The sequence below is a fragment of the Podarcis vaucheri genome (assembly GCF_965113315.1).
Source record: "Podarcis vaucheri genome assembly, chromosome: 13".
Taxonomy (NCBI): domain Eukaryota; kingdom Metazoa; phylum Chordata; class Lepidosauria; order Squamata; family Lacertidae; genus Podarcis; species Podarcis vaucheri.
Window position 1 is genome coordinate 2,004,246 of NC_138751.1, and position 24,604 is coordinate 2,028,849.

General features: G+C 51.7%; 1 protein-coding gene across 10 annotated transcripts in view; it reads left to right on the forward strand.

The window, feature by feature from the left end:
* The window catches only part of CAMTA2 (calmodulin binding transcription activator 2), a 62,159-nt gene that overhangs the window by 16,661 nt on the left and 20,894 nt on the right, over positions 1-24,604 (forward strand). For all 10 annotated transcript variants that reach the window (XM_082197501.1, XM_082197499.1, XM_082197504.1 and 7 more), the window contains exons 6-12: positions 987-1,058; positions 3,376-3,529; positions 4,224-4,364; positions 7,931-9,108; positions 11,547-11,673; positions 13,364-13,492; positions 21,548-21,711. In XM_082197501.1, the coding sequence (XP_082053627.1) occupies positions 987-1,058; positions 3,376-3,529; positions 4,224-4,364; positions 7,931-9,108; positions 11,547-11,673; positions 13,364-13,492; positions 21,548-21,711 (1,965 nt within the window). The remainder of the gene's footprint in view (positions 1-986; positions 1,059-3,375; positions 3,530-4,223; positions 4,365-7,930; positions 9,109-11,546; positions 11,674-13,363; positions 13,493-21,547; positions 21,712-24,604) is intronic.

Below are 24,604 nucleotides of genomic sequence, written 5' to 3' on the forward strand. Positions count from 1 at the left end.
TCGAACCGCCGACCTTTCGATCGGCAAGCCCTAGGCGCTGAGGCTTTTACCCACAGCGCCACCCGCGTCCCTTCAGCAGTCTTAGTAGAGCACAAGCTTAACAGTGTGGTGCAACAGCAGCAAAAATAAAAGCTAATGCAATTCTCGGCTGCGTCAGCAGAAGTCTAGTGTCCAGATCAAGGGAAGTCATAAAGGTAAAGGGACCCCTGACCGTTAGGTCCAGTCGTGGTCGACTCTGGGGTTGTGGCGCTCATCTCGCTTTATTGGCCGAGGGAGCCGGCGTACAGCTTCCGGGTCATGTGGCCAGCGTGACTAAGCCACTTCTGGCGAACCAGAGCAGCGCACGGAAACACCGTTTACTGTCCCGCCGGAGCGGTACCTATTTATCTACTTGCACTTTGACGTGCTTTTGAACTGCTAGGTTGGCAGGAGCAGGGACCGAGCAACGGGAGCTCACCCCGTCGCGGGGATTCGAACTGCCGACCTTCTGATTGGCAAGTCCTAGGCTGTGTGGTTTAACCCACAGCGCCTGTCAACTTTTCCCTTTTCTTGCAAGGAATGCTATTCGGAATAAGGGAATTTCCCTTTGGAAACGGAAAACGTTGACAGCTATGGCCCAGACATCTCCTCAGGACTCACGATGGACAGCCCTGATGACAACCAGTTGGAGAGGACTAGCCTGTTCACTAGTCTGGGTCCAGGGTGTCTTGGGGCATGGCTTTCTGAATCAAAAAACTGCAGAGTTAAAAGGAATCTCACCTGGAGCATCCCGGACAGGTGACCCTCCCAACCTCTGCTTAAAGACTTCCAACAAAGGAGAGTTCCTAGGGAGTCCATCCCACTGTTGAGCAGCTCTTACTGGTTGGGTTCCAGGCTAGGTGCTGGGATTTGCTGTGGGGAGGGCACAGGTTGCTCTGCCAAGCGGCACCTTCCTCTGCCTGCCTCCTCACCTGCCCGCTCTCCTTCCTCTGCCCTACCCTCCGCAGTGTCTCTACGGCTGCTACGTCCACTCGTCCATCGTCCCTACATTCCACCGGCGCTGCTATTGGCTGCTGCAGGTATGTGCCACGGGGCCGAGATATGTAGAAACATAGGATTCATTGTATGGGTTGGGAGGGGCCCCTGGGGTCATTTAGTCCCCAGTGATGCAGGGATCAAGTTTCTGGTGGCCGGACAAGACAACCCTTCGGGAGAATAAGATGGAAGGCCTCTGCACATGAACGAATTCATGTGCGGAAACAGCGACCCATGTGCACTTGAACACCCTAGTGTGGACACAGCCTTGCCGTGCCAGATTAGGCCTCCCGCCTGCTCCTCCAGAGTCCCCTCTTTTTCCAGAAACTCAGGAATCTGGAACCACAGGCTCCCAAGGTGAGTGGTTCAGCTCCCTGGGGAGAGGGGCACTGGGGTTACCCAGGGGGAGCTAAGAGGAAAGGAGATGTCAGTGGTTACCGTACATCTGTGGTAGGTGAAGGTTTGTGCATGTTTTGGATGTAGCCATATACTGATTGAGTTACACACACACACTGTATTTTTCTGTGTATAAGACTATATTCTCCCCAATTTTTGTAAGTTTAAAATTGGGGGTCGTCTTATACTCAAAAACTATGGGTCGTCTTATACATGGGGGCGTCTTATACACGGAAAAATACGGTATATATTAGGCTACTGATTTCACGCATGGTCGTCCAACTTCTTTCCAAGTGAGAAAATCGACTGCAGATTGCTAAACGTGGCGATTTAAGACCCCTGCTAAGTGACGTTGGGAAACTGGGGTCACTTCACCAAGCCCATGGATCACACTAGGAATTTACTGAACAGTGAAATAGTCCCTAAATGTGGTATCTAAGACGCTTGCTAAACGCCTGTCAGGCTTTGAAAAGCTGATCAAGTCCCATCCGTTTTTGCGGAATTGATGAAATTAAATCGGCGGTTCCCAACTGGTGGTGCATGGAGGCCAAGAAGTCCATGTAACCCAAGGGTTTTCCCAAACTTGGGTCCCCAGCTGTTTTTGGACTACAATTCCCATCATCCCTAACTAGCAGGACCAGTGGTCAGGGATGATGGGAATTGTAGTTCAAAAACAGCTGGAGACCCAAGTCTGGGAATCAGTGCTATAACCCACCCGGGTGGTATGTAGCACATGCTTACCAACTGTCTGGGACACCCCATTTTTTTGTTGGGGGTGCCCCAAAACATGCAGCTCACGTTACACACTTGGAAGCGTGGCCCGGGAGATGCACCTCCCAATTTTGCACTGGGACATGTTGGAAGGTCTGGTGGCGCCATTCACATGCCAAGAACTACCGCTGAGAGATCATCATTTTCAAAAGTTGGGGGTCCATGGCTTGGCTTTTGAAAAATGGGGGGGTCCTCAGTTCTTAGCTAATTGGGAGCCACTGAACTAAATAGCTTCAACTGGGTTCCGAACAGTTGTGCAGTTTATTGTTTTGGATTTCATGGTACCTTCCTTGGTGGGTCGTGCAAACCACTGTTCTGAATTATGCTTTTTGGTGGGATCATGTTGGGGGGACGCTTGGTTGTGGAACCAAGGGGGCAGGGACCCCTAAAAGTGTCAGGGACCACTGACCTAGACCTAGAAACCACCAGGCCTCTTTCTTTCCCCCCCCCCCACACACATGGGTGAAGGGGAACGGGGGGTATAGGGGAATTTGAAATATTATTTATAATACAAAAGCTTTAATATAAAATTTCTAACTGTGTTCTATTTGTATACAGCAATGAGAAGTTTGGAGGAATTAGGTCTATTTTAATTTAGTTAATTATGTAATAGGTTTCTGATAGAAAATGAATATGGATGTTAAATTTGAGAGAGGGGGAAAGAAAAGAAAAAGGAAACCACCGGGCCTTAACCCTGCACTCAGCTTGAACATCAGGGCTTAACCCTGAGACACGGGGGCCAGTGGGGACATGGACCCCTTAAAAAGTTGAGGGGCGTCATCAGGACCTACACAGCAGGGGTGGTTGTAATAAGGGTTGCAAGGTCAGGGGGCTCCAGCCCCAGCGCCTCTCTGCCCGTACAGGCAATAATAATAATAATAATAATAATAATAATAATTTATTTATACCCCACCCATCTGGCTGGGCTTCCCCAGCCACTCTGGGCGGCTTCCAAAAAATATTAAAATACTGTAATATGTCAAACATTAAAAGCTTCCCTAAAGAGGGCTGCCTTCAGATGTCTTCTAAAAGTTAGATAGTTGTTCTCTTTGACATCTGGTGGGAGGGCGTTCCACAGGGAGGGCGCCACCACCGAGAAGGCCCTCTGCCTAGTTCCCTGTAACTTGGCAATACTCTGCCCTTCGGCAGAATTCGCCCCCAGGCCAACAGCACCTCTCTTCTCCTTCCCTCCAGAATCCGGATATTGTGCTGGTTCATTACCTGAACGTTCCGGCCATTGAGGACTGCGGAAAGATCTGTGGGCCTGTCCTGTGCTCTATCAACAGCGACCGCAAGGAGTGGCTGAAGTGGTCGAAGGAAGAGCTGGTTGGCCAGTTGAAGCCAATGTGTAAGGCCAGGGTGGTGGTCTCTCTGGGGGGGTGTTGTGTGTGGTTTTTTTTGGGGGGGAGGCTTCTGAGGGCTTAGGGTCCAGGGTGGCTGCTATGAGATCGCCCCACCCCACAGGTGTCCCCTCCATCGCTCCAACCTGCTGCATAGCTGTCAACCTTCCCTTTTTTGCGGGAAATTCCCTTATTCCAGCGCCGTTTCCCACTGCTATCCCGGATTGTTAGACATCCCGTAGACTGTCCCTGGGACAGGTGAGGCTCCTGATCCCCTATTTTTGAGGCTGCTGATCCCTTATTTTCAAATATGAAAGTTGACAGCTATGTGCAGTTACCACGTGGTTCCCATTCTGCTTTTGTAAGAAGTCTTTGGAACTCCCTGCCACTTGATATCAGGCAGCCTTATCCCAACCAGGAAATTCTTCATTCTGGGCTTCACTGGGAAGGTTTTCCCCAAAGAACCATGGGGTTTGTAGTTTTCTTGAGGTGCTGAGTTTCCGCAACCATCAGGTGCCCCGCCTCCAGATATTCTGCACTACAGCCCCTGGCAGGCCCGGGCAGCACCACCCCTCCACGGAACTACGTTTCCCAGGCTCCTTTTTTGGTGTAGTGGGGGGGGGGAGGCGTGACAGCCGCCCGGGTGCGGATCCTGACTCCCGCTGGCGGCGCCCACACGCCTGCTTTCCTCTCTCCCTCCAGTTCACGGGATAAAGTGGACTTGCAGCAACGGAAATGGCACGGCCGAGTTCTCGATCGAGCAGCTGGTGCAGCAAATCCTGGAGAGTCACCAGGCCAAGCCCCCTCCCCGGACTCACGCCTGCCTCTGCAGCAGCGGCCTCGGTTAGTCTTTCCTGTCTGCAGTACACGGAACCGTAGAACGGGAGGGACCCCCAGAGGCCAACCAGCCCAACCCTCTTGCAGTGAGAGAATCGCGGCTAAAGAAGCACATAGGTGCACAGATAGATAGATAGATAGATAGATCCCTTCTCCAGCCAGATGTTTTGGACCCAACAGCCCCAGACAGCAGGCCTGTACGATGCTGAGGCTGTTGTGAGCACAGCAATCTTGGCTGGGGGCGGATATCGCTCAAAACCTCTGGCGGGTACTGGATTCGGGAAGGCTAAGGTACATTGCCCCACAGTTGTCCAGGTTTCTGTCTCTCTCCAACACACACCAGTCATTAAATTGGCTTCTGCACGATACAATGATATACAGTGGTGCCTCGCAAGACGAAAAGAATCCGTTCTGTGATTCTCTTCGCCTAGTGGTTTTTTCGTCTTGCGAAGCAAGCCCATTGACGGATTAGCGGATTAGCGCTATTAGCGGCTTTTAGCGGCTTATCTGCTGATCGGATCAGCTGATAAGCGGCTTAGCGGCTTAGAAAAAGGGGGGGAGAGGAAAAAAACCCCGCAGGAACTCGCAAGACATTGTCGTCTTGCGAAGCAAGCCCATAGGAAATTCGTTTTGTGAAGTACCTCCAAAACGGAAAACTCTTTCGTCTAAGCGAGTTTTCCGTCCTGCGAGGCATTCGTCTTGCAGGGCACCACTGTAAACGATTTAGTCCGGTGAGCTTGTGCCATACAATCAACGTATTTTTGTACACTGCTTGGGTATATAAATATATGTTTTTAAGGAAAAGGAGTAGCAGCGGTTCTCAACCTGTGGGTCCCCAGATGTTGTTGGACTACAACTCCCATCATCCCTGAGCTCTGGTCTTGCTAGCTAGGGGTGATGGGAGTTGTAGTTCAACATCTGGGGACCCACAGGTGGAGAAAGGCTGGGTTAAAGGGACTAGGTATTAAGTGAATAATTGAATGACGGGGAGGAGTCGGGGGAGGAACCTCATTGTGTGCCCCCTCCACAGGATGCCCAGAGGCTGGCAGCACGAGGACGGGGCCTTCTCGGTGGCAGCTCTGCGTTTGCTCTCCCCAGAGAGGCTCCCCTAGTGCCAGGTGCCTGGCAAAAACAAGCCTTTTCAATCTTTGGCTGTTAACAATCTATGACCTCTTAAAGAGGGCAGGGAATATGTTTTTAAAAGTACCCCCCAAACACCAAGGTTTTACTAAATATATGGGGTGCTTGTTTTGCTTTTTTGTAAAGTCGTTTTGAGTTGCCCATGGCGAGAAAATGCTACCAATAAATTAAATTAAACAATGAGGATTCAGCAGCCATTGTTTAATTTGGCACCAGAAATCTCTCCTGAAAGGCAGAACGTGAAAGGAGCTCGACAGGAACCGTAGAACAGATTAATGCAGTTATTTTCACCCCAAACTATCTGTTGTTGTTGTTTAGTCGTTGAGTCGTGTCCGCCTCTTCGTGACCCCCTGGACCAGAACACGCCAGGCTTTCCTGTCCTCCACTGCCTCCCGCAGTTTGGTCAAACTCATGCTGGTAGCTTCGAGAACACTGTCCCACCATCTCGTCCTCTGTCGTCCCCTTCTCCTTGTGCCCTCCATCTTTCCCAACATCAGGGTCTTTTCCAGGGAGTCTTCTCTTCTCATGAGGTGGCCAAAGTATTGGAGCCTCAGCTTCACGATCTGTCCTTCCAGTGAGCACTCAGGGCGGATTTCCTTCAGAATGGAGAGGTTTGATCTTCTTGCAGTCCATGGGACTCTCAAGAGTCTCCTCCAGCACCAGAATTCAAAAGCATCCATTCTTCGGCCATCAGCCTTCTTGATGGTCCAGCTCTCACTTCCATACACCACTCCTGGGAAAACCATAGCTTGAACTATACGGACCTTCCAAACTATCTACTGCTCCGCAAACTCACCATGCGCACAAACTCCCTCTCTCCCTATCCCCTAGACCAGGTCAGTTTTCTCCACCCTGAGGACCTCCCGAGGTTTTGAACTACAACTCCCATCAGCCTCAGCCAGCATGGCTGACATCCTGGGGCCTGATGGGAGTTGTGGTCCAAAACACCTCTTCCCTCTCTCCCCTGTTTCCTGCAGCCATTTATTGCTGGTTTTGTGTTTGGCTGGTGTATGTGAGAGGGACTGGTTCCATCCAGTGGCAGAAGGGCGAATTGCTGCCATATGACATTTTTATATTCCGTGGGAGGAGCACAATTAATATTTTCAGATGAAAAGCTCCCCTAAACTTCAGCGTACGCTCCCCACGACGCTCCTGGTGAGGCTCAGTTCCCAGACCCCTGATCATCTCAGTTGCCGTCCTCCGCACACCTTCTAGCTTGTCAATCTCCTTCTTAAACTGTGGTGCCCAGAACCAGACGGGGGCGGGGGGGGGGGGCTGACCAAAGCAAGAAGAATTGGTGCTATCACTTCCGTTGACCCAGAAACGCTATATTTCCTTCTTTTTTTAAAAAAAGTTTTTTTATTAACTATTTTCACATAACAAATTATTCCAACAAATCATCTTCATTATATTTCCCCCCATACAAATGTAAAGATCCCTCAGTTATCCATCTATTACATTAACAAGCATAAATTTGTGTCTGTTTACTCAAAACCAGCCAAGGAGTCCAGTTCGTTTTGTTTTTTTCTTTAAATACTTTGTAAAGAGTTGCCGTTCTTCTTTAAAGTTACAGTTGTCCTTATCACGCAGTTTGTACATCAATTTCACCAATTCCGCATTGTCCGTCAATTTCCCTCGCCACTGTTCTTTTGTCGGGGTTTCTTCATTCTTCCATCCTCGTGCTGCTAAGAATCTTGCCGCCGTTGTCGCACACATAAATATATTCTTCATTTTCCCCGGCAGATCTTTTCCTACAATCCCTAACAGAAATGCCTCTGGCTTTTTTTTACAAATGTTAATTTGAACGTTTTCTTCAACTCATTGTATATCATTTCCCAGAATTTTTTAATTTCTCTACATTTCTAGCACATATGGTAAAATGTCCTTTCTTTTTCCTTACGTTTCCAACATATATTTGACCCAGTTTTATACATTCTTGCAATCTGTACTGGTGTTGTATACCATCTATACATCATCTTCATATAATTTTCCTTCAGCAAAGAACAATTTGTAAATTTTAGGTCTGTTTTCCACAGTCTTTCCCAATCTTCAAACAGTATACAGTGGTACCTCGGGTTACATACGCTTCGGGTTACATACGCTTCAGGTTACAGACTCCGCTAACCCAGAAATAGTGTTTCAGGTTAAGAACTTTGCTTCAGGATGAGAACAGAAATCGTGCTCTGGCGGCAGCAGGAGGCCCCATTAGCTAAAGTGGTGTTTCAGGTTAAGAACAGTTTCAGGTTAAGAACGGACCTCTGGAATGAATTAAGTACTTAACCCGAGGTACCACTGTATTCAGAAACGCTATATTTCCATTGGCACGGCCTCAAATTGCATTCGCCTTCTTTGCCGCAGCATCACCCCACTGGCACATGTCGGTTTCGAGACCCCCCCGACCTCATTTGCTCGCTTTTCTCTTCCCTCCCCAGGGAGCCCCGGCCACGTCCCGCACCGATGTAGCAGCACCAAGCACCGGATCATCTCCCCAAAGGTGGAGGTCCGCCCGTCCCCCTACCCTGCCCTGACCGAGGTCCAGAACATTGCTGGCGGCCCCGAGGTGAAGGCTGAGACGGAGGCGGCCAAGTCGTCCGGACCTGATGGCAGGGAAGCCAAGCTGGCCAAGGCCGCCGCCTCCCCAGGGATGGCCGAGGCCTCCCCAGACTCCACGCAGCCCCCGCCTGGCCTGGCCCCCCCAAAGGGCTTCCCCAAGCAAGAGCTGCCTGCCGTCACCCTCTCCGTTGGCCTCCCTGGCAGCACCATCCTGGTCATGACCGGGATGAGCGGGGCTGAGAAGCCGCTGGCGCTGACCCCCAGCCAGCACCTGGTGTCCGGGGAGCCGGCTGCTGGTGCCCCCGCGCCCCCACTCGGCTTGGCCCTCTTGCCCGGCCCGGGACTGGTCCTCTCGCAGAACCTGGAGTCCACCATGGAGACGAGCGAGGCAGGTCCGGCGGCCTTTGACCCCGACTGCTTCCTGAACAGCCCCAAGCAAGGCCAGACCTACGGCGGTGGGGCGGGCCTGCAGACCAAGCCTGAGCCCCAGGAGGCCCCCGCGGGACCCCCGGCAACCTACCCTCTGTACGTGCCCACCAACCGCTTCTTCATCCAGGATGATGGGGCCGGGCAGGCGCCCATGCCCACCTCGCCAGCCGCTGCCTCCTCCTCTGCCGCTGCCGCCACTGAGTCGCCGTTGCCGCCGGAGGTCAAAAGCAGCCCGGAGGTCACCCCCATGGAGACGGCAGCAGCCGAGGGTGAAGGGGGCAGCCAGGAGGAGGGCGACCCTGGGGAAGCCGGGCGTCCGGAGACGGAGATGGCCGCCACGGAACTGCAGGAGGAGCTGTACTCCATGATCCAGACGGCCGCGGCCGCCACAGGGGGCTCCTTCAGCCTCTCCTTTGACAGCCACTTCCCGGACCTCATCCAGGAGCTCATGACCGAGGAGGGAGCGCCCGGCAGCGTGCAGAGCGCAGAGGAGGACCCCGGTGGCAGATCCGGGAGCCCCAGGCCCGCCCTGGCGGAGGCCTGCTTCGCGGCGGACGGAGGTCCCGTGGGGTCGCCGCAGCCGCTGGTGTCTATTATCGACTTCTCCCCGGAGTGGTCCTACCCAGAGGTGGGTACAAAGGGGGTCGGGGTCTCTGCAGGGGTGGGTGGGTGGTCTCAGCAAAGAAACAGCCTCATGGGGTTGAGAGCGGCGGCTGGCTTGGGTGCGATGGCGCCCTTTGCAGCGCCAGAATTTGGCACACCCGCGCCCCAACCCTTGCGCCGCCTTCCCAACCGTGGGTCACTTTGAGACCCCTCTGCACCCCTAAAATCCACACTCTTGGGGAACAGGAAAGCTCAGGGCAGCCTCTGGCCTCCAGCTGCTTTTGACCATGACTCCCGCCACTTGCCGGCACAGCTACATGATGGGAGTTGTAGTCTAAAGCAGGGGTTATTGAGATCATGGGTTTAATTGAGATTATTATAGCGAAGTGAATCAAGAAAGAAGAAAGAAGAATATAAAAAGGGAGGAGAAAAAGAATCCATAAAGAACGTTTTTAAAAGCAGAGGAAAACAGCAATTAGAAAATCCATAAATTATAATTAAGGCAACAAAACTGTCATATATGTCATATATATGTAGATAGATTCAGGTAGGTAGCCGTGTTGGACTAATGCAGTTGAAAAAAATAATCCTTCCAGTAGCACCTTAGAGACCAACTAAGTTTGTTCTGGGTATGAGCTTTCATGTGCATACACACTTCTTCAGATACCTTTCCTATATGAAACCTTTATTTCATATATGTAGATAGATAAACAGATTATTTCCCTCAAGTATTTGACAATCCATGTGTCACCTTGGTTTTGACAAAAACATTCCAAATGTCATTAAATTTGAAAGCAGGGTTGCTGTTTATTTGGGAGGGTGTAATAGTGCAGAGGGATGGTGAGTAATTATGAAATTATTAGGCGTGGAGAGAGAGAAAGAGAAGTTTTTTTTCCCCTCCTCCTGTCTCATAACAGCAGAATCCGTGGGCACCCAGTGAAGCTGAATATATTGGGAGAAAAGAAAGCAGCGCTGGGTTAACCTGCGGAACTTCCTGCCTCAGGATGGCTACTGGCCAGGCTGACTCTGCTCTGCCTCCAGAGCTGGAGGAAATAAAGCTTCTGAATTTGGTTGCATGGGGGGCCAGAGTGTTCCTCTTGCGCCTGGGTCCTGCTTGTGGGCTTCCTGTTGGCCACTGTGAGAGAACAGGATGCTGGACTCAAGGGGCCTCCATTGGCCTGATCTAGGAGATGCTCCTATTCAGGCTGGGAGGGGGCTGGTTTATCAGGGGGTTGGAGGCAGGAGGGGGAGCTGCTGATCAGACCCCTGGGGTCCCAGAGGAAGCGGGGGGGGCTGTTCTTGTGGGAGAAAGGGGAGTGAGGTGTGGGGATGTTCAGGGATGCAGGAGAGGATATATTCTCTGATTATAGCCTTTCCAACTTGCGTTAACAAGTTCCACAATTTAGCAGAGTAACATTCCCCTTTTTAAACTCACAGCAGATGCATTTGCTCAGGCTCGCTAAAGCCTCTATAATAACTGTTCTGGTATTTCCCCCTTATTCCCTCCTAAAAGAAAAGAAACAACACAGTCTTCTATAAAAGTATAAAAAGGTTTACTCACACATCATTCTGTTCACAATAGGATCCGAGAAGGCAGACTTAGCTTAGAAAAGTAACATACACCTGGAAATTATCTCATAAGGAGACAGTCCCTTTGGTCCTCTCTGGGCTGGAGGCCAAGAGAGCATCTTTGGCCAAGCAGATGTTGCTTCTTCGATGCATGTAGTCAAAGAGAGAGAGATGTGGCTGCCCTGCCCTGTGCTTTTGTCGTTACCTGCACAGGTGAGGCCACGCCCACCTCTAGTCACATGCAGAGGAAGTCTGTCCCAGCCCAGAAGGAAACAGGAAGTTTACCTGCTGGCTGGACAAACATTCCTCCCCATGTGTAAACATGTTCACTCTAGGAAGGTTGTACTTGACTGCTCTTGTGCTTCACATCCCGCACGAGGGAGCAGCCAAATACAGAATGTGCACAAAAGTGCACAAAAACACACACCAATAACCTGTCCTCTATTTTTTTTTAAAAAAATAATATTTATTGAGATTTTACAAACATTAAAAAGTTTCAAAGTTTAGACTTTACAAATAAGAACAAAGAATAACCTTAAAAAAGAAAAAAAAGAACTACAAAAGTACAAAAACAGAACACATGAAAAATACAAAATAGAAAACAGTTAACAAAAAAAGAAAAGAAAAAGATCGATAATTTCATATCTTATACTTCATTTACTAGTTTCCTGACCTCCTCACACCTCCCTTTTTGTATTCCAGTTCAGATGTTTAATTCAGCAAATCCTTACCCTCTGTCATTTATCTTTACTCAGTATCTTAACCTATTATAACCATGTGTTTATAACCATTGTCAATCCATATTTACATATTCTTGATAATCTTTTTACCAATACCACTTATTTTCCATCCGATAACCTGTCCTCTCTGTGTCTCTCTTTTCTGTGGGAACAGGGTGGGGTCAAGGTGCTCATCACTGGCCCCTGGATAGATGAGACCAAGCCGTACAGCTGCCACTTTGATCAGATCACTGTCCCGGCCTCCCTCATCCAGTCCGGGGTGCTGCGCTGCTATTGCCCAGGTACGGGACCTTGCGTCTTTAGGGGTGGGGTGAGATCCAGGAAACCCCCCCCTCTCTCTTCCTCCCTGGAGCAAGGAGGTGGGCGGGTGCTTCTGATCCGTGGCTGCAGGGCTAGGCAATTTGCCTTGGGAAGAATCCTGCCGTGGTGCTGGGGGCAGCCCCCTTAGAAACCTCGGGTGCGGATGGGGAGCAGAGTCCATTGGAAGGGCCTTGGCTTGGCGTTTGCTTGGCATGCAGCAGGTCTCAGGTTCGGTGCCTGACGGAGATTGCCCCCCGTCTGAGACCCTGGAGAGCTCTTGCTGCCGGCCCGTGTGGACAGTACTGAATAAGAATGCGGGAGCTAGATTGGGGACTGGGAGACCACATAACACCGGTCCTGAGAGATCTGCATTGGCTCCCAGTCCATTTCCGAGCACAATTCAAAGTGCTGGTGTTGACCTTTAAAGCCCTAAACGGCCTCGGTCCAGTATATCTGAAGGAGCGTCTCCACCCCCATCGTCCAGCCCGGACACTGAGGTCCAGCGCCGAGGGCCTTCTGGCGGTTCCCTCCCTGCGAGAAGCAAAGCTACAGGGAACCAGGCAGAGGGCCTTCTCAGTAGTGGCGCCCGCCCTGTGGAATGCCCTCCCATCAGATGTCAAAGAGATAAATAATTACCTGACATTCAGAAGACATCTTAAGGCAGCCCTGTTCAGGGAAGTTTTTAATATTTAATGCTGTCCTGTTTTTAACATTTGATTGGGAGCTGCCCAGAGTGGCTGGGGAAACTCAGCCAGATGGGCGGGGTAGAAATTAATAATAATAATAATAATAATAATAATAATAATAATAATAATAATAATAACTACTACTACTATTTATACGCCGCTCATCTGGCTTGGCTTCCCCAGCCACTCTGGGTGGCTTCCAACAAAATATTAAAATACATCAAACATTAAAAGCTTCCCTAAACAGGGCTGCCTTCAGATGTCTTCTGAAACTCAGAAAGTTGTTTATTTCCTTGACGTCCGATGGGACGGCATTCCACAGGGCGGGCGCCACCACCGAGAAGGCTCTCTGCCTGGTTCCCTGTAGCCTCACTTCTCGCAGGGAGGGAACCGCCAGAAGGCCCTCGGAGCTGGACCTCAGTGTCCGGGCAGAACGATGTGGTTGGAGACGCTCCTTCAGATATATTGGACCGAGGCCGTGAAATGGCCTGACTCATAGAATGCAAAGCAGGGGTCGCAGCTCAAGAATCGCTGACAGATGGCCATCCAGCCTCTGCTTAAAAGCCTCCAACGAAGGAGGGAGTCTGTTCCACAGCTCTTTGCCACCAGAACATCCTTCCTGGCGCTCAGTCAAAATCTCCTTTCTTGCAAATTGAAGCCAAGGGTTCGAGTCCTACCCTCCAGAGCCGGAGGAGAAAACAAGCTTGCTCCATCTTCCACGGGGGCAGTCCTTGAGATATTTGACTCGCCGCAAAGCAGCTTCTTTCCTTGGAGGGCTAATGCCGTGCTTAAACCGCGCCCCCCCCCACCTGATGCTCAGCTCACGTGGGTGCAAATAAAACCCCCCAAAAAACCTTCATATCACAGCTGTGACTGCTGCATCGTAGGGGGTTGGGATGGATGACCCCTGGGTGCCCCTTGCAAGCCTACGATTCTATAATTCTGCGACGTGCGGCCTTTTACCTTCTTCTCTTCCGCCCCGCAGCCCACGAGGCCGGTCTGGTGCCCTTGCAAGTGGCCCACAATTCCCGCCTGGTCTCCATGTCGGTCCTTTTTGAGTATCGCGCCCGGAACTTCATGGCCTTGCGCAGCATGGATTGGCTCTCCCTGGACGGTGAGTGGTCGGCTTGGTTTATTTGCTGCCTTGATATCCCGCCCTTTTCTCCCAGCTGCTCCAAGTGTCCGCACAACAGCCCTGAGAGGTAGGCTAGGCTCAGAAACAACGACTGGTCACCCAGGGAGCTTCGTGGACACCAAGTCAGGATTCGAACTCAGGCCTCCGCAAGATCCTAGTCCTCATTTAATCCCCACAACAGTCACCTGAGTGACCGAGTGGGGGAATTTAAACCCTGGTGTTTCTCCCTAGGACCTAACCCATGGGTAGGAAACTTAAGGCCTGGGGGCCGGATCCAGCCCAATTGCCTTCTAAATCCAGCCCACAGACGGTCCAGGAATCAGCGTGTTTTTACATGAGTAGAATGTGTCCTTTTATTTAAAATGCATCTCTGGGTTATTTGTGGGGCCTGCCTGGTGTTCTTACATGAGTAGAATGTGTGCTTTTATTTAATAATACTACTACTACTACTACTACTACTACTAATTTTTATTTATACCCCGCCTTCCCCGGCAAGAGCTGGGCTCAGGGCAGCCAACACCAATAAAATCACAGTAAAAACATAATAGGGGGGAAAGAGGGGGGGAGAGAAAGAAAAAAAACAAAACCGCAATTTAAAATACAGGTTGAAATGCAATTTAAAATGCAGCCTCATTTTAAAGTAGCTGATAAATCTAATTAGCACTACCCCACCCCTGGCTCTGTACCCCACCTAGCCTCTCCCATGGGATGGGACCCAGGTCTCCTGACCTCCCCCCCTCGACTGCTGACCCTTGCATCCATCCCAGGAGCCCAGAGGCCCTGCGTCTAGACTTGGGGGGGGGTGTCCCCCAATCTCTGCTGCCCAACTGAGGTCCGAATGTAGTGTGGCACCTTCAGTTTTGGAGGGGGGGTGCAGTGCCTAAACCTGGGGTGGCCGAGAGGCAGTGGCGTAGCGTGGGTTGTCAGCACCCGGGGCAAGGCAAGTAATTTGCGCCCCCTAACCCGTGGATTTGCACCCCCTAACCCTAACCCCCAGATGTTGCGCCCGGTGCGGCCGCCCCCCCCTGCACCCCCCACGCTACGCCACTGCCGAGAGGGGTGGGGGCGAGATTGTTTGTGGCTTTACTCTTGGAAAGAAAGGGAAATACTTTGGCGTCCAAGCCTCGCCTGGGGTGTCACCTTACCGGGGATATTCCTGGCAGGCTGGTTTCTGTGCAATGGAAAATGAACGGCTGGGGGGTTTTTTGCGGGGGGAGGAGTTTCCATGACGGGGCAAGACAGGCCAAGAATAACACCCGGAGAGGGACGGCTGGCTCTCTGCCTGCTCCTCCCCTCCATCAGAGCTCAAGTCGGTCTCCCCTTTCCCATCCTAAGAAACCAGCAAGGATTAGGGCTGGCGGAAGGGAGGGGGGGGCGCACGTCCCCCAAAATCAACCACCACCGAAATGTGGCACATGTGAGCTTCCGGGTTCTGCAGAACGCTTCTCCCAGCGAAGTTTGTAAAACGTGTGCCTGGCCAGCGAGAAAGCAGAGGGGGGAGAGAGAGAGAAATGTTGTTTTTCTCCTCTCTTTCTGAGCGTAACGCTCAACGCCGGGGGCATTGCGAGAAAAGGAAGCCCTCCTTTCACACACGACGCGGGGTTCAGCTGCGGAACTCCCTGCCACAGGATAAAAAATGGGGAGCCCCTCTAAATATTTCTTATTTTCACAATAATTACATTTTGGTGCAGTTGCTTTTGGAATGGAACTTCCCAGTAGGTATTCATCTAAACACAGGCTGTTTGTAGTTGTTGCTGCTGCCTCTGTTATTTTGAGTCCACTACTCTCTGAGGCCAGCCACTCTGGGCGGCTTCCAACTGAATATTAAAAACAATACAGCGTCAGACATTAAAAACTTCCCTAAACAGGGCCACCTTCAGTTGTCTTTTAAAAGTAAAATAGTTGTTTATTGCCTTGACATCTGGTGGGAGGCCGTTCCACAGGGCGGGCGCCACCACCAAGAAGGCCCTCTGTCTGGTTCCCTGCAACCTCACTTCTCGCAGGGAGGGAACCGCCAGAAGGCCCTCAGAGCTGGACGTCAGTGTCCAGGCTGGACAATAGGGGTGGAGACGCTCCTTCAGGTCTACTGGGCCTTTGAGGCCGTTTAGGGCTTTCAAGGTCAGCACCAACACTTTGAATTGTGCTCGGAAACGTCCTGGGAGCCAGTGTAGATCTTTCAAGACCGGTGTTATATTGTCTTGGCGGCTACTCCCAGTCCCAGTCTGGCTGCCGCATTCTGGATTAATTGCAGTTTCCGAGTCACCTTCAAAGGGAGCCCCACGTAGAGCGCATGGCAGTAGTCCAAGCAAGAGATAACCAGAGCATGCACCACTCTGGCCAGACAGTCCGCGGGCTGGAAGGGTCTCATCCTGCGTACCAGATGGAGCTGGTAGACAGCTGCCCTGGACACAGAATTAACCTGATTTCAAGAGAATCACAGCAGAGCCAGCGGTTACTCTTGGGTGGAAAGCATCCGCTGAAGACGAGCTGTGAAGTATTCCCCCAAGCACCCTCCCTGCAAAACAGTCCGGACGCTTTGAACTACAACTCCCACCAGCTCCTGCACCAGTGCTGACTGGGGGCTGGTGGGAGCTGTAGTTCGAAGCATGGTTCTGCAAAACTGGCGCAGTGCCTTTGCATGCTCTTCTCTCCTGCTAAAGCCAGCAGGGAAAACGAAGGGGCATCGTTACTCAGAGCTTAGGACACCTGTTTGGCATGCAGAAGGCCAAAGGCCCGCTCCCCAGCTGGCATCTGCAGGTAGGCCTGATTCCAGAACCCTGGCGAGCTCTGATAGAAGTCTGCTTTCTCTGCTCCTAACCTGAGATAGCGGGCAAAATCTGCAGGCACATATTTGTGCCATAAAGTAGCCTGCTCCTCTTTTAGGTGCTTCAACCCGCCCCTCCCTGGAGAAAAATCTGTGGACACCTTTGCCCCCCCCAGCACCCCCCCCCCCGGGTTTAAAACCCCAGGCATCCACTCCCTTGGCCTCTCCTTGGGTTCCACGGCAGCATTTTCCGGAGTCTCCGTTTTCCATTGTTCGCGCGAGCTGCCTGCCTGTCGGGTCTCGCAGATGGAAGGAAAGAACAGCTGCCCTTGCCGAAGCGCCCCCCCTCGCTGCCCCCCCCCACAAACCGTCGCTGCCCCCTCCTCAAATTCCTTCCCTGAAACATGAGGTCGCCAACCGCTCTGCAAGCACCCAGGCTCCAACAGCACCCCGAGGGGGAGAGAGACGCCCTCATTGTCACAGGACTCGGGGGGGCAGTTCTTTGGGGTGGGGGTCCAGGGGAAGCCCAGCAGTCTGCTTTCCAGCCTGTGGCAAGCTGGGGCCCCATCATGAGTCCATGCCGGTGGTTTTGCCGGGGTAAGAAACTCCGATTTAGAAGCTAATCGCCAAACGGCACCTTAAACCACAATGGAATGTCCAGGTGCCATTTTCTGCGCCCAAAGCGATTGGTTATTTTTAGTTTCAATTCTATATTTTAAAGAGCAAATCTCAAAACTCAAAATATTCCGTGGCATTTTGCTTTGCCCGGTTGGTCAGCCTGGTGCCCAGGGATCTCCACGTGGTCACAAAATGGACCAGTTGCAAAACGCGCCTGGCTAGTTTCTAACAGGGGACATTTCTGACCCTGGAGGCAAAGCATTCCCTTCACCCTGGCTAGGAGCCATCGCTTGCCCTCTCCTGCTCCATGAATTGCCCAATATTCTTTTAAAGCTGCCCAGGTTGGGGCCATCTCAGCCTCCTGCCTTACCTGGCCAGGTCAGGAAAGAACAGCTTCTTTGCATAAGGTGTGCATCCTTGATTTAGCCCTGGGGGAAACAAAAACAATAGTAATAATAATAATAATAATAATAATAAGGCTATGGACGGCTACTAGCCACAACGGCTTGCTCCCGCAGTCAGAGGCAGGGAATGCTTCTGAATCGCAGTTGCTAAAAACTGCAGGAATGGAGAGCGGCTTTCGCACTCAGGTCCTGCCTGTGGTTTTCCCTTTGGGGCATCTGTTTGGCCCCTGTGAAGACAGGATGTTGAGCCCCCTTTGGCCTGATCCTGCAAGCTCTTCATATTCACCTGGGGGCAGTTATTTGCGACCTGCCTTCCAAGAGAGTTGGCGCCTTCAGAGTTTCCAGGGTGGGCCCTACTGTTTTGCTTGTCCCTTAACTTCCTGCCGAAATCCCATAGGTTTTTTTTTATACCCCCCCCCAATGCCTGTGATTCTGCCCCTGCCCTGAAAACTATAGGCCCTTCAGAGGGCAAGAACCCGGTGCTATTTGGGGGAACAACTAATAAAGCCGAATGTTGCCTGGATGACTCCACCACTAATGCACTATTAGGGCATCATCGACTTGTTGTGGAAGATACCTGCGAGAAAACAACAGCCCTGCAGGGTAGAAGTCCCCCTGGCTTTTTTTTTTTTTTTTTGCATACGCCGCATGATTCTAATAATAATAATAATAATAATAATAATAATAATAATAATAATAATAATTTATTAATACTCCGCCCTTCCCGGTTCAGAGAACCAGGCTCCGGGTGGCTAGCAACAAATTTAAAACACTTAATTGATGCTATGAAGAAACCAGCATAAAATACGGTATAAAGCGTAAATAACAATAAAATAAAAAAAAACAATTTGGGGGGGGATGCAATAAACATTAGATTGTAAAAATAAAAAAATTCCTTCCAGTAGCACCTTAAAGACCAACTAAGTTAGTTCTTGGTATGAGCTTTTCGTGTGCATGCACACTTCTTCAGATACGTATCTGAAGAAGTGTGCATGCACACGAAAGCTCATACCAAGAACTAACTTAGTTGGTCTTTAAGGTGCTACTGGAAGGAATTTTTTTATTTTGACTATGGCAGACCAACACGGCTACCTATCTGTCATTAGATTGTAAAGAAACAAACAAGCCTCAAAGCGGTTTACCGAAAGGGTAAAACGGTAAATGGGGAAAACGAACAGTGAAAATGTAAGACTTTCGAAAAGTTAAACTACGGTGGACGAAAAAACGGATTAAAACCTGCGTGAGATTCCTAAACATCTGGGCCGGCTTTGTCTGAAGGAACAAATTGTTCGGCAGGTGTACGGGGAAGGCGTACGGCCTGGTATCAATCGGCAGGGAGTTCCCAAGTGTAGGTGCTGCCACGCCAAAAGATTTTGCAAGCTCAGTTGCGAGAGCATGAAACTCCCACAATGCATTGCAGGGGGTTGGACTAGATGGCCCCTGGAGGGCCCCTTCCGACTCCACAGACCAGCCGCCCATTGCCAGAGTGATCTGGGGCCTCAGCTCACACATGGCTTTCCGACCTGGCAATGGCCACGCCGGGCAAAGTCCACCCGCTGCCTGCCATCCTCCCAGGGAGAGATTTTTAGCTGGCCCCATCTAGGATCCCTTTGGCTTCTCCCGGAGGAAGCGAGCTGCGTGTGTCCAGATCGAGAGACCAGACACCCCTCTCCTGTCTTTGAGACCGGGGGCCGAGGAATCGCCACCCGTTCATTCCCTGGAGAGCACAGAGGTCGGGCGACTGTCTGTTAGCTGCAGTCCCCGCCTTGCGGGCGGTTGGGGTTGGTCTAGATGACCTTCGGAGGGTCCCTTCCACGCCTCCGACGTCCTGCCCGAAGAGTTAACTTGGCAGCAGGGCCTGCCGGGTCATGTGCAGCTAGCTACATAGCTAGCGTGAGTGCCTCAGATCTCATTAAGGGATTTCCGGGTGCCCCCCCTTGCCGCTGGTGGTGGTGGCTATTTTGGGGACGACTTGAGTCCTGTCACACTTTGCAGCCTGACCGCTGCTCTCGCTGGGCCAAGAGGGGTGGAGAAAGAGAGAGAGAGAAAGAGACTGCTTGACCCCCCACCACACCCCCTCCCCACAGACTGACCTCCTGCCAGCTGGGCTGGGGGGCGGGACGACGAGGAGGGGGCTGCAGCCCCTGCCTCCATGCCACCCTCGCTGTCATTGCATGCCAGGAAGGACTGGAGGGCTCTGCTGCCTCCTCTTTCTCGCCCCACCCCGACTCGTGCCCACACTTGGGGGGCATGGTGCTAACCTGGGACTTCTCCAGAGCCTCTGGCAGAGGCGGGCGATTCCCGCTGGGAGCCGTGGGGCCCAGCGACCTGAGGGCTTGGTTCGCGGGAGAGGCGTGCGCCCCTTCTGTTTCCCTGGGCGATGGACAAAGCAGGTACATGAGATGATTAGATGTGTGGGAGGGAGAGGCTGTGGGGCAGAGGGGGCTGCTGGGTCCAATGGGGCTAAGGGAACAGGGGCGGCTTAGAAAGGTTGGCATGTGGGGCAGCTCGCCTGGGGGCAAAACAAGGCGGCTTGTGTTCGGAAAGGTGCATTGCAATAGCTGTAGGTTTTTGTGCCCTGTGGGGGGAACCCTGAGGGCATCCAGTCTGGCTCTCATTTTAAACCTGGGTTTATTTTGGGGGGAGAAATTCTGTTAGATTGGGCCCTGGGGGAGAAAAAGAGGAGGGTCTTGCTTGGCTGCCACTCTGCCCCTTCTCTCCAGGTGTGATGTTTTTGTACCTTTCCTGGTTTCCAAAACGAAATGTGTGGTTTCAGAGAAGGCGGCTGTTGTCAGCTGTCTGTCCTAGCCTGTCCACCCGACAGCCCGTCTCTTGTGACTGGCAGCCTTGGTCATTGCACCCCCCCCCGTCTCCATGCCGCTGTCCCCCGTGTGGAGGAGATGAATGAAGTCTGTTTGTATATGTGGAGAGAGAGAAATGAATGGACTTTGGGAAAGTCTCCCTCCAGGCGCTCAGCGCAGCCAAAGGACTGTGTCACCCTGGAGAAAAAAACAACCCGTGGATTTATTGCGCGGTTTGGAAATGCGTTGGGAAAAGCATGGGATGCGTGAGAACGGGAGCCGCGAAGGGGACCTCAAGGGTCATCTAGACCAACCCCTCGCTGCAACACAGGAATCGCGGCGAAAGACGCCCCAACAGGTGGCCGTCCGACCTCTGCTTGAAAAGCTCCAGCGGCGGAGCTTCTACTTTTGTCCTGGACAGCCGAAAACCCACCAGGGGCCCCCGGGGTCAGCAGCCTGGTTTCTCCCCTCTCCAGCCTGCCAGGAGTTGGCATATTCTGCCCTCCTTTTCCCTATCTGCCTCCTTTTTAACGGTACAGAATGAGCTCCCTACATGCTCTGAAGGTGCCTATTGATCTGTTCCGGGCGGTCTGTTCATTCTGCGTCCGTCCGTCCCCCCGATTTGCTCACGCAGAGGTTAGATTATACCCAGTCGCTGCTAAGCGTTGGGTGGTTTGCAAGGAGGCTAATAATAATAATAATAATAATAATAATAATAATTTTATTCCTTATATGTTGCTCATCTTACTGGGCTGCCCCGGCCGCTTTCGACTAAAAACAAAACAAAGCACCAACGATCGGAAAAAACCTCCCTGTATATAGGGCTGCCTTCGGATGTATTCTGAAAGTCCAAATGTTGTTTCTCTGTTTGATAACGGAAGGAGCCCTCGCTCTCCTTCCACGGAGGTTTTAAAACAGAGGTTGGGGGGCTGCCTGCCTGGGATTCTTGAGCTGTGGTCCCTGCGTTGCTGGGGGTTGGGATGGATGACCCTTAGGGGTCCCTTCCAGTTCTTCGACAAGGGCTCCAGAGAGCTGCTTTCCTACCCTAACAGCCAGAGAAGGGGGTTTTAGGGGCTGTGAAATCTCCAGGAAGACAGCAGCCGCGTCCCTCGGACGCCTGGGTCCCAATTCTGCTTTGCACCACCTGCGCCCCCTTTTTCCGGAGTCTCGGCGTCTTTTGCCCATATACACAAGCCGCCTCCGTCCCGCTGCTCAAGATTACAGCGTCCCTTTCCCAACCCGGGGGGGGGGGGGGAATCAGGCTGGCTAATCAGCCTTGAGTCGGGATTAGTTTTAAGATATCTCCCGCACCCCCCCCCCACTTTGACCTTCTTTCTCCCTCCCCATCCGCAGGGGAGCAGAACCCAATGGGGAAGGGGTTGGATGTGGGGAGTAGGCTTCTGACCTCACCGCCCTCTCTCTCCCCCCTCCCCAAACCCCCCTCCAGATAACCAGTTCAGAATGTCCATCCTGGAGCGTCTGGAACAGATGGAGAAGCGGATGGCCGAGATGATGGCGGCGGCGGCGGCAGCCTCTTCTTCCTCCTCGTCCTCCTCCTCCTCTGCAGCCCCCACTCAGACCCAGCAGCGAGGGGAGAAGCCCCCCAGCCAGGTGAGATGGGGGGGTGCTGGGCGGAGAGGGAGGGCAGGTGGCTAGCAGCAATTTGCTTGGGTAGCCGAGGTCTCCCAGAAGTCCCTCCCAGGTCCTAGCCCTCATTTAATCCCCACGGCAAACCTGCCAGGGTCACCTGGTGAGCTTCGTGGCGAGACTCGAACCCAGGTCCCTCCCAGGTCGTGACCCGACTCTCAGACCACGGTGAGCCTCTGCCCTTCTGTTGCCCCTAAGACACTTTCCCCACCTTTGCAGAGCTCAAGGCAATTTCCAAACCAAAGGATTATTATTATTTTTTTTTGGGGGGGGGGTTGTTGATAGATCCAACTGATGCCTTTCAAAGCCTAGCCTTCCGTGGGCCCTAAATATGCTTGTGGGGCCCCTATGCAAAATCTGTGGGTTGGACAGGGCTTTCTTTCCACCTGCCCAGCCTGCCACACAGAAACACAGAACTGTAGGGCTGGAAGGGACCCCTGGGGGTCATCCAGCCCAACCCCTCTTCTCATGACGGCCAGCACCCTTATAGCATTGTGGAGTTGGAAAGGGAGCCCTTCGGCTTTCTTGAACCTGCTCCCGGCCCCCCTCACTTCTGTTTCACAGCTGCGGTTCCCATAATTGCAGGGGTTGAAGTAGATGACCACCAGGGGTCCCTCCCAAAAGGATTTTATGATTCTTTGTGGCTGAGGCGAACGCGCCCAGCTGCTGCCTCACTTCTGTGCCCTTCGCCACCTTTCCCCCTCCTCCAGCCGCTTCTGGGTCTACGCAGGCCACAATCCCCTCCCAAATTCTGCGGAGTTCCAGCTCCGAAGCTGTTTTTTTAACTCTCTCTGCTTTTAAATTGTCCTTTTAAAAGTGCTTTTTTGTGGGGTATGGTTTTCAAATCTTTTTAATGTAGTAACCAGCTTTGATGCGCTTTGCAATTTAGTAGTGCGTAAATGCTTTTATAAAGGAAAGAAAAAATAAGGAGTGTGAGTCTCCCCACAGCTCCCAGCACCCTCAACAAAGCTGAGCTCCCAGAATCCTCTGGGGGGACGCCATGACAGTTCAAAGTGGTATCATAGCGCTTTCAAAGTGTGGTGTAAATGTGGCCTTACAGGGCAGGAGTGAGTAGAGTTTTGTTGCAAGGGACTGTGCAGCGTTTCCCTTAACTTCAAAACGGGGCGAGCCGGTCCAGCAGGATCTTGACCCCACCCCTGCCCCACTGCTCGTTCCACTGACCTCTGCCCCAGAGAGCACCCCTGGTCCCAGAAGGACAGATAGGAGAAGGTCCTTCTTCATTCACCCACCCACCCCCTGCTGATCTCAGTGGAACTCCCTGCCACAGTGATGCCACAGTTAACCTGCGGAACTCCCTGCCACAGTGATGGCCACCAACCTGATGGCTTTGAAAAGAGGATTGGGCCAATTTGTGGGGCAGGATAAGGCGCTTGAAGGCTTCCAGCCACGATGGCGACGCTGTCCGCCTCCACGGTCGGAGGCAGCAGTTGCTGGGAATCGCAGGAGGGGAGAGTTGTGTTCGAATTCTGATCGCTGGTTTCCCATAATGTACCAAGAAAAAAGCACACCAAGACCTCCGGCCAATATAAGTTTCAATAGTGGGAGTGGCCGCTACTCACAAATCAATAGTCAGTTGTAAGAAAAACTAATCCATTGACAGGGCCCTGTTTCGATGTATTCCCCTTCGTCAGCGAATTTTTAAGGGGTCGTGTAAGTTTGAAGAATTCGTATAAATATATCCTGTTATTTTCTACGTTCTCAGAGATGACAACTAAGTGTGGGTAGATCAACGTGTATCCTGAGCTTTTCTATTTATACAAATTCTTCAAACTTACACAACCCCTTAAAGTTACAATTGACTATTGATTTGAGAGTAGGGACCACTCCCACTATTGAAACTTATATTGGCCAGAGTTCTTGCTGCGCTTTTTTCTTGGTATATTTAATAACAAGAACTCCAACTTATTTAACGTTGGTTTCCCATAATGGGCATCCGTTTGGCCTCTGTGAGGACAGCATCCTGGCCGGATCCTGCAGCCAGGCTCTTCTGCTGCCCTTAAGGAACCTCCAGCTCCATTGGCAGTCTATCTCGATTCCTAGGTTGCCAGGGGTTATTTTGCCCCTGGGAGAGGCTAATGGCTAAATGGGACATGGGCTGGATCCGGCCGAGCTCTCCGTAGGTCCTTAAGGACGGTGTGTTTCTTTAAAATTTAAATTCTTTGTGGATTAAAAATTCACATACCTATATAAACGCTATCTATATATATATAGATATATACCTATATATAGGCTATCTCTTTACATATGAAGAAAAAGAAAATTACGTAGAGGAATAGAAAATTTCTAAAGGAACCAAAAAGAGGGGGAAAATAACGATACAGGTGAAACTCAAAAAATTAGAATATCGTGGGAAAGTTCGTTTATTTCAGTAATTCAACTTAAAAGGTGAAACTAACATATGAGACAGACTCATGACACGCAAAGCGAGAAATGTCAAGCCTTTCTTTGTTATAATTGTGACGATCATGGCATACAGCTGATGAATCTGAGAGATTTGGGTGGGTAGTTTTTATAAAAAGAACCCCCCCCAAAAAAAGTTTAAAACTGAGGACAGCCAGAGGACGCTTGCAGCTCGCAGTCGGGCCCCGTGGACATTTTGGGGTGGGGGCCAGCCTGGGTTTTGCGCTCTCCCCCCACCCCTCCGCTCGATCTTGCATCCTTTTCTCTCTGGCGGACAACGCGCCTAAATTTAGCCCCTTCTCTGGCGTCAGCGCTCAGGTTTCAGTGGGATTGGCACCTAGGTGGCCAGCCGGGCTATTCTTGGCTCACTTGGGGCGGAAAGATAAGGCCCAGGCATCGTCTGTCCGTCTGTGGGGATTAGAGACAGGGTTGGGGG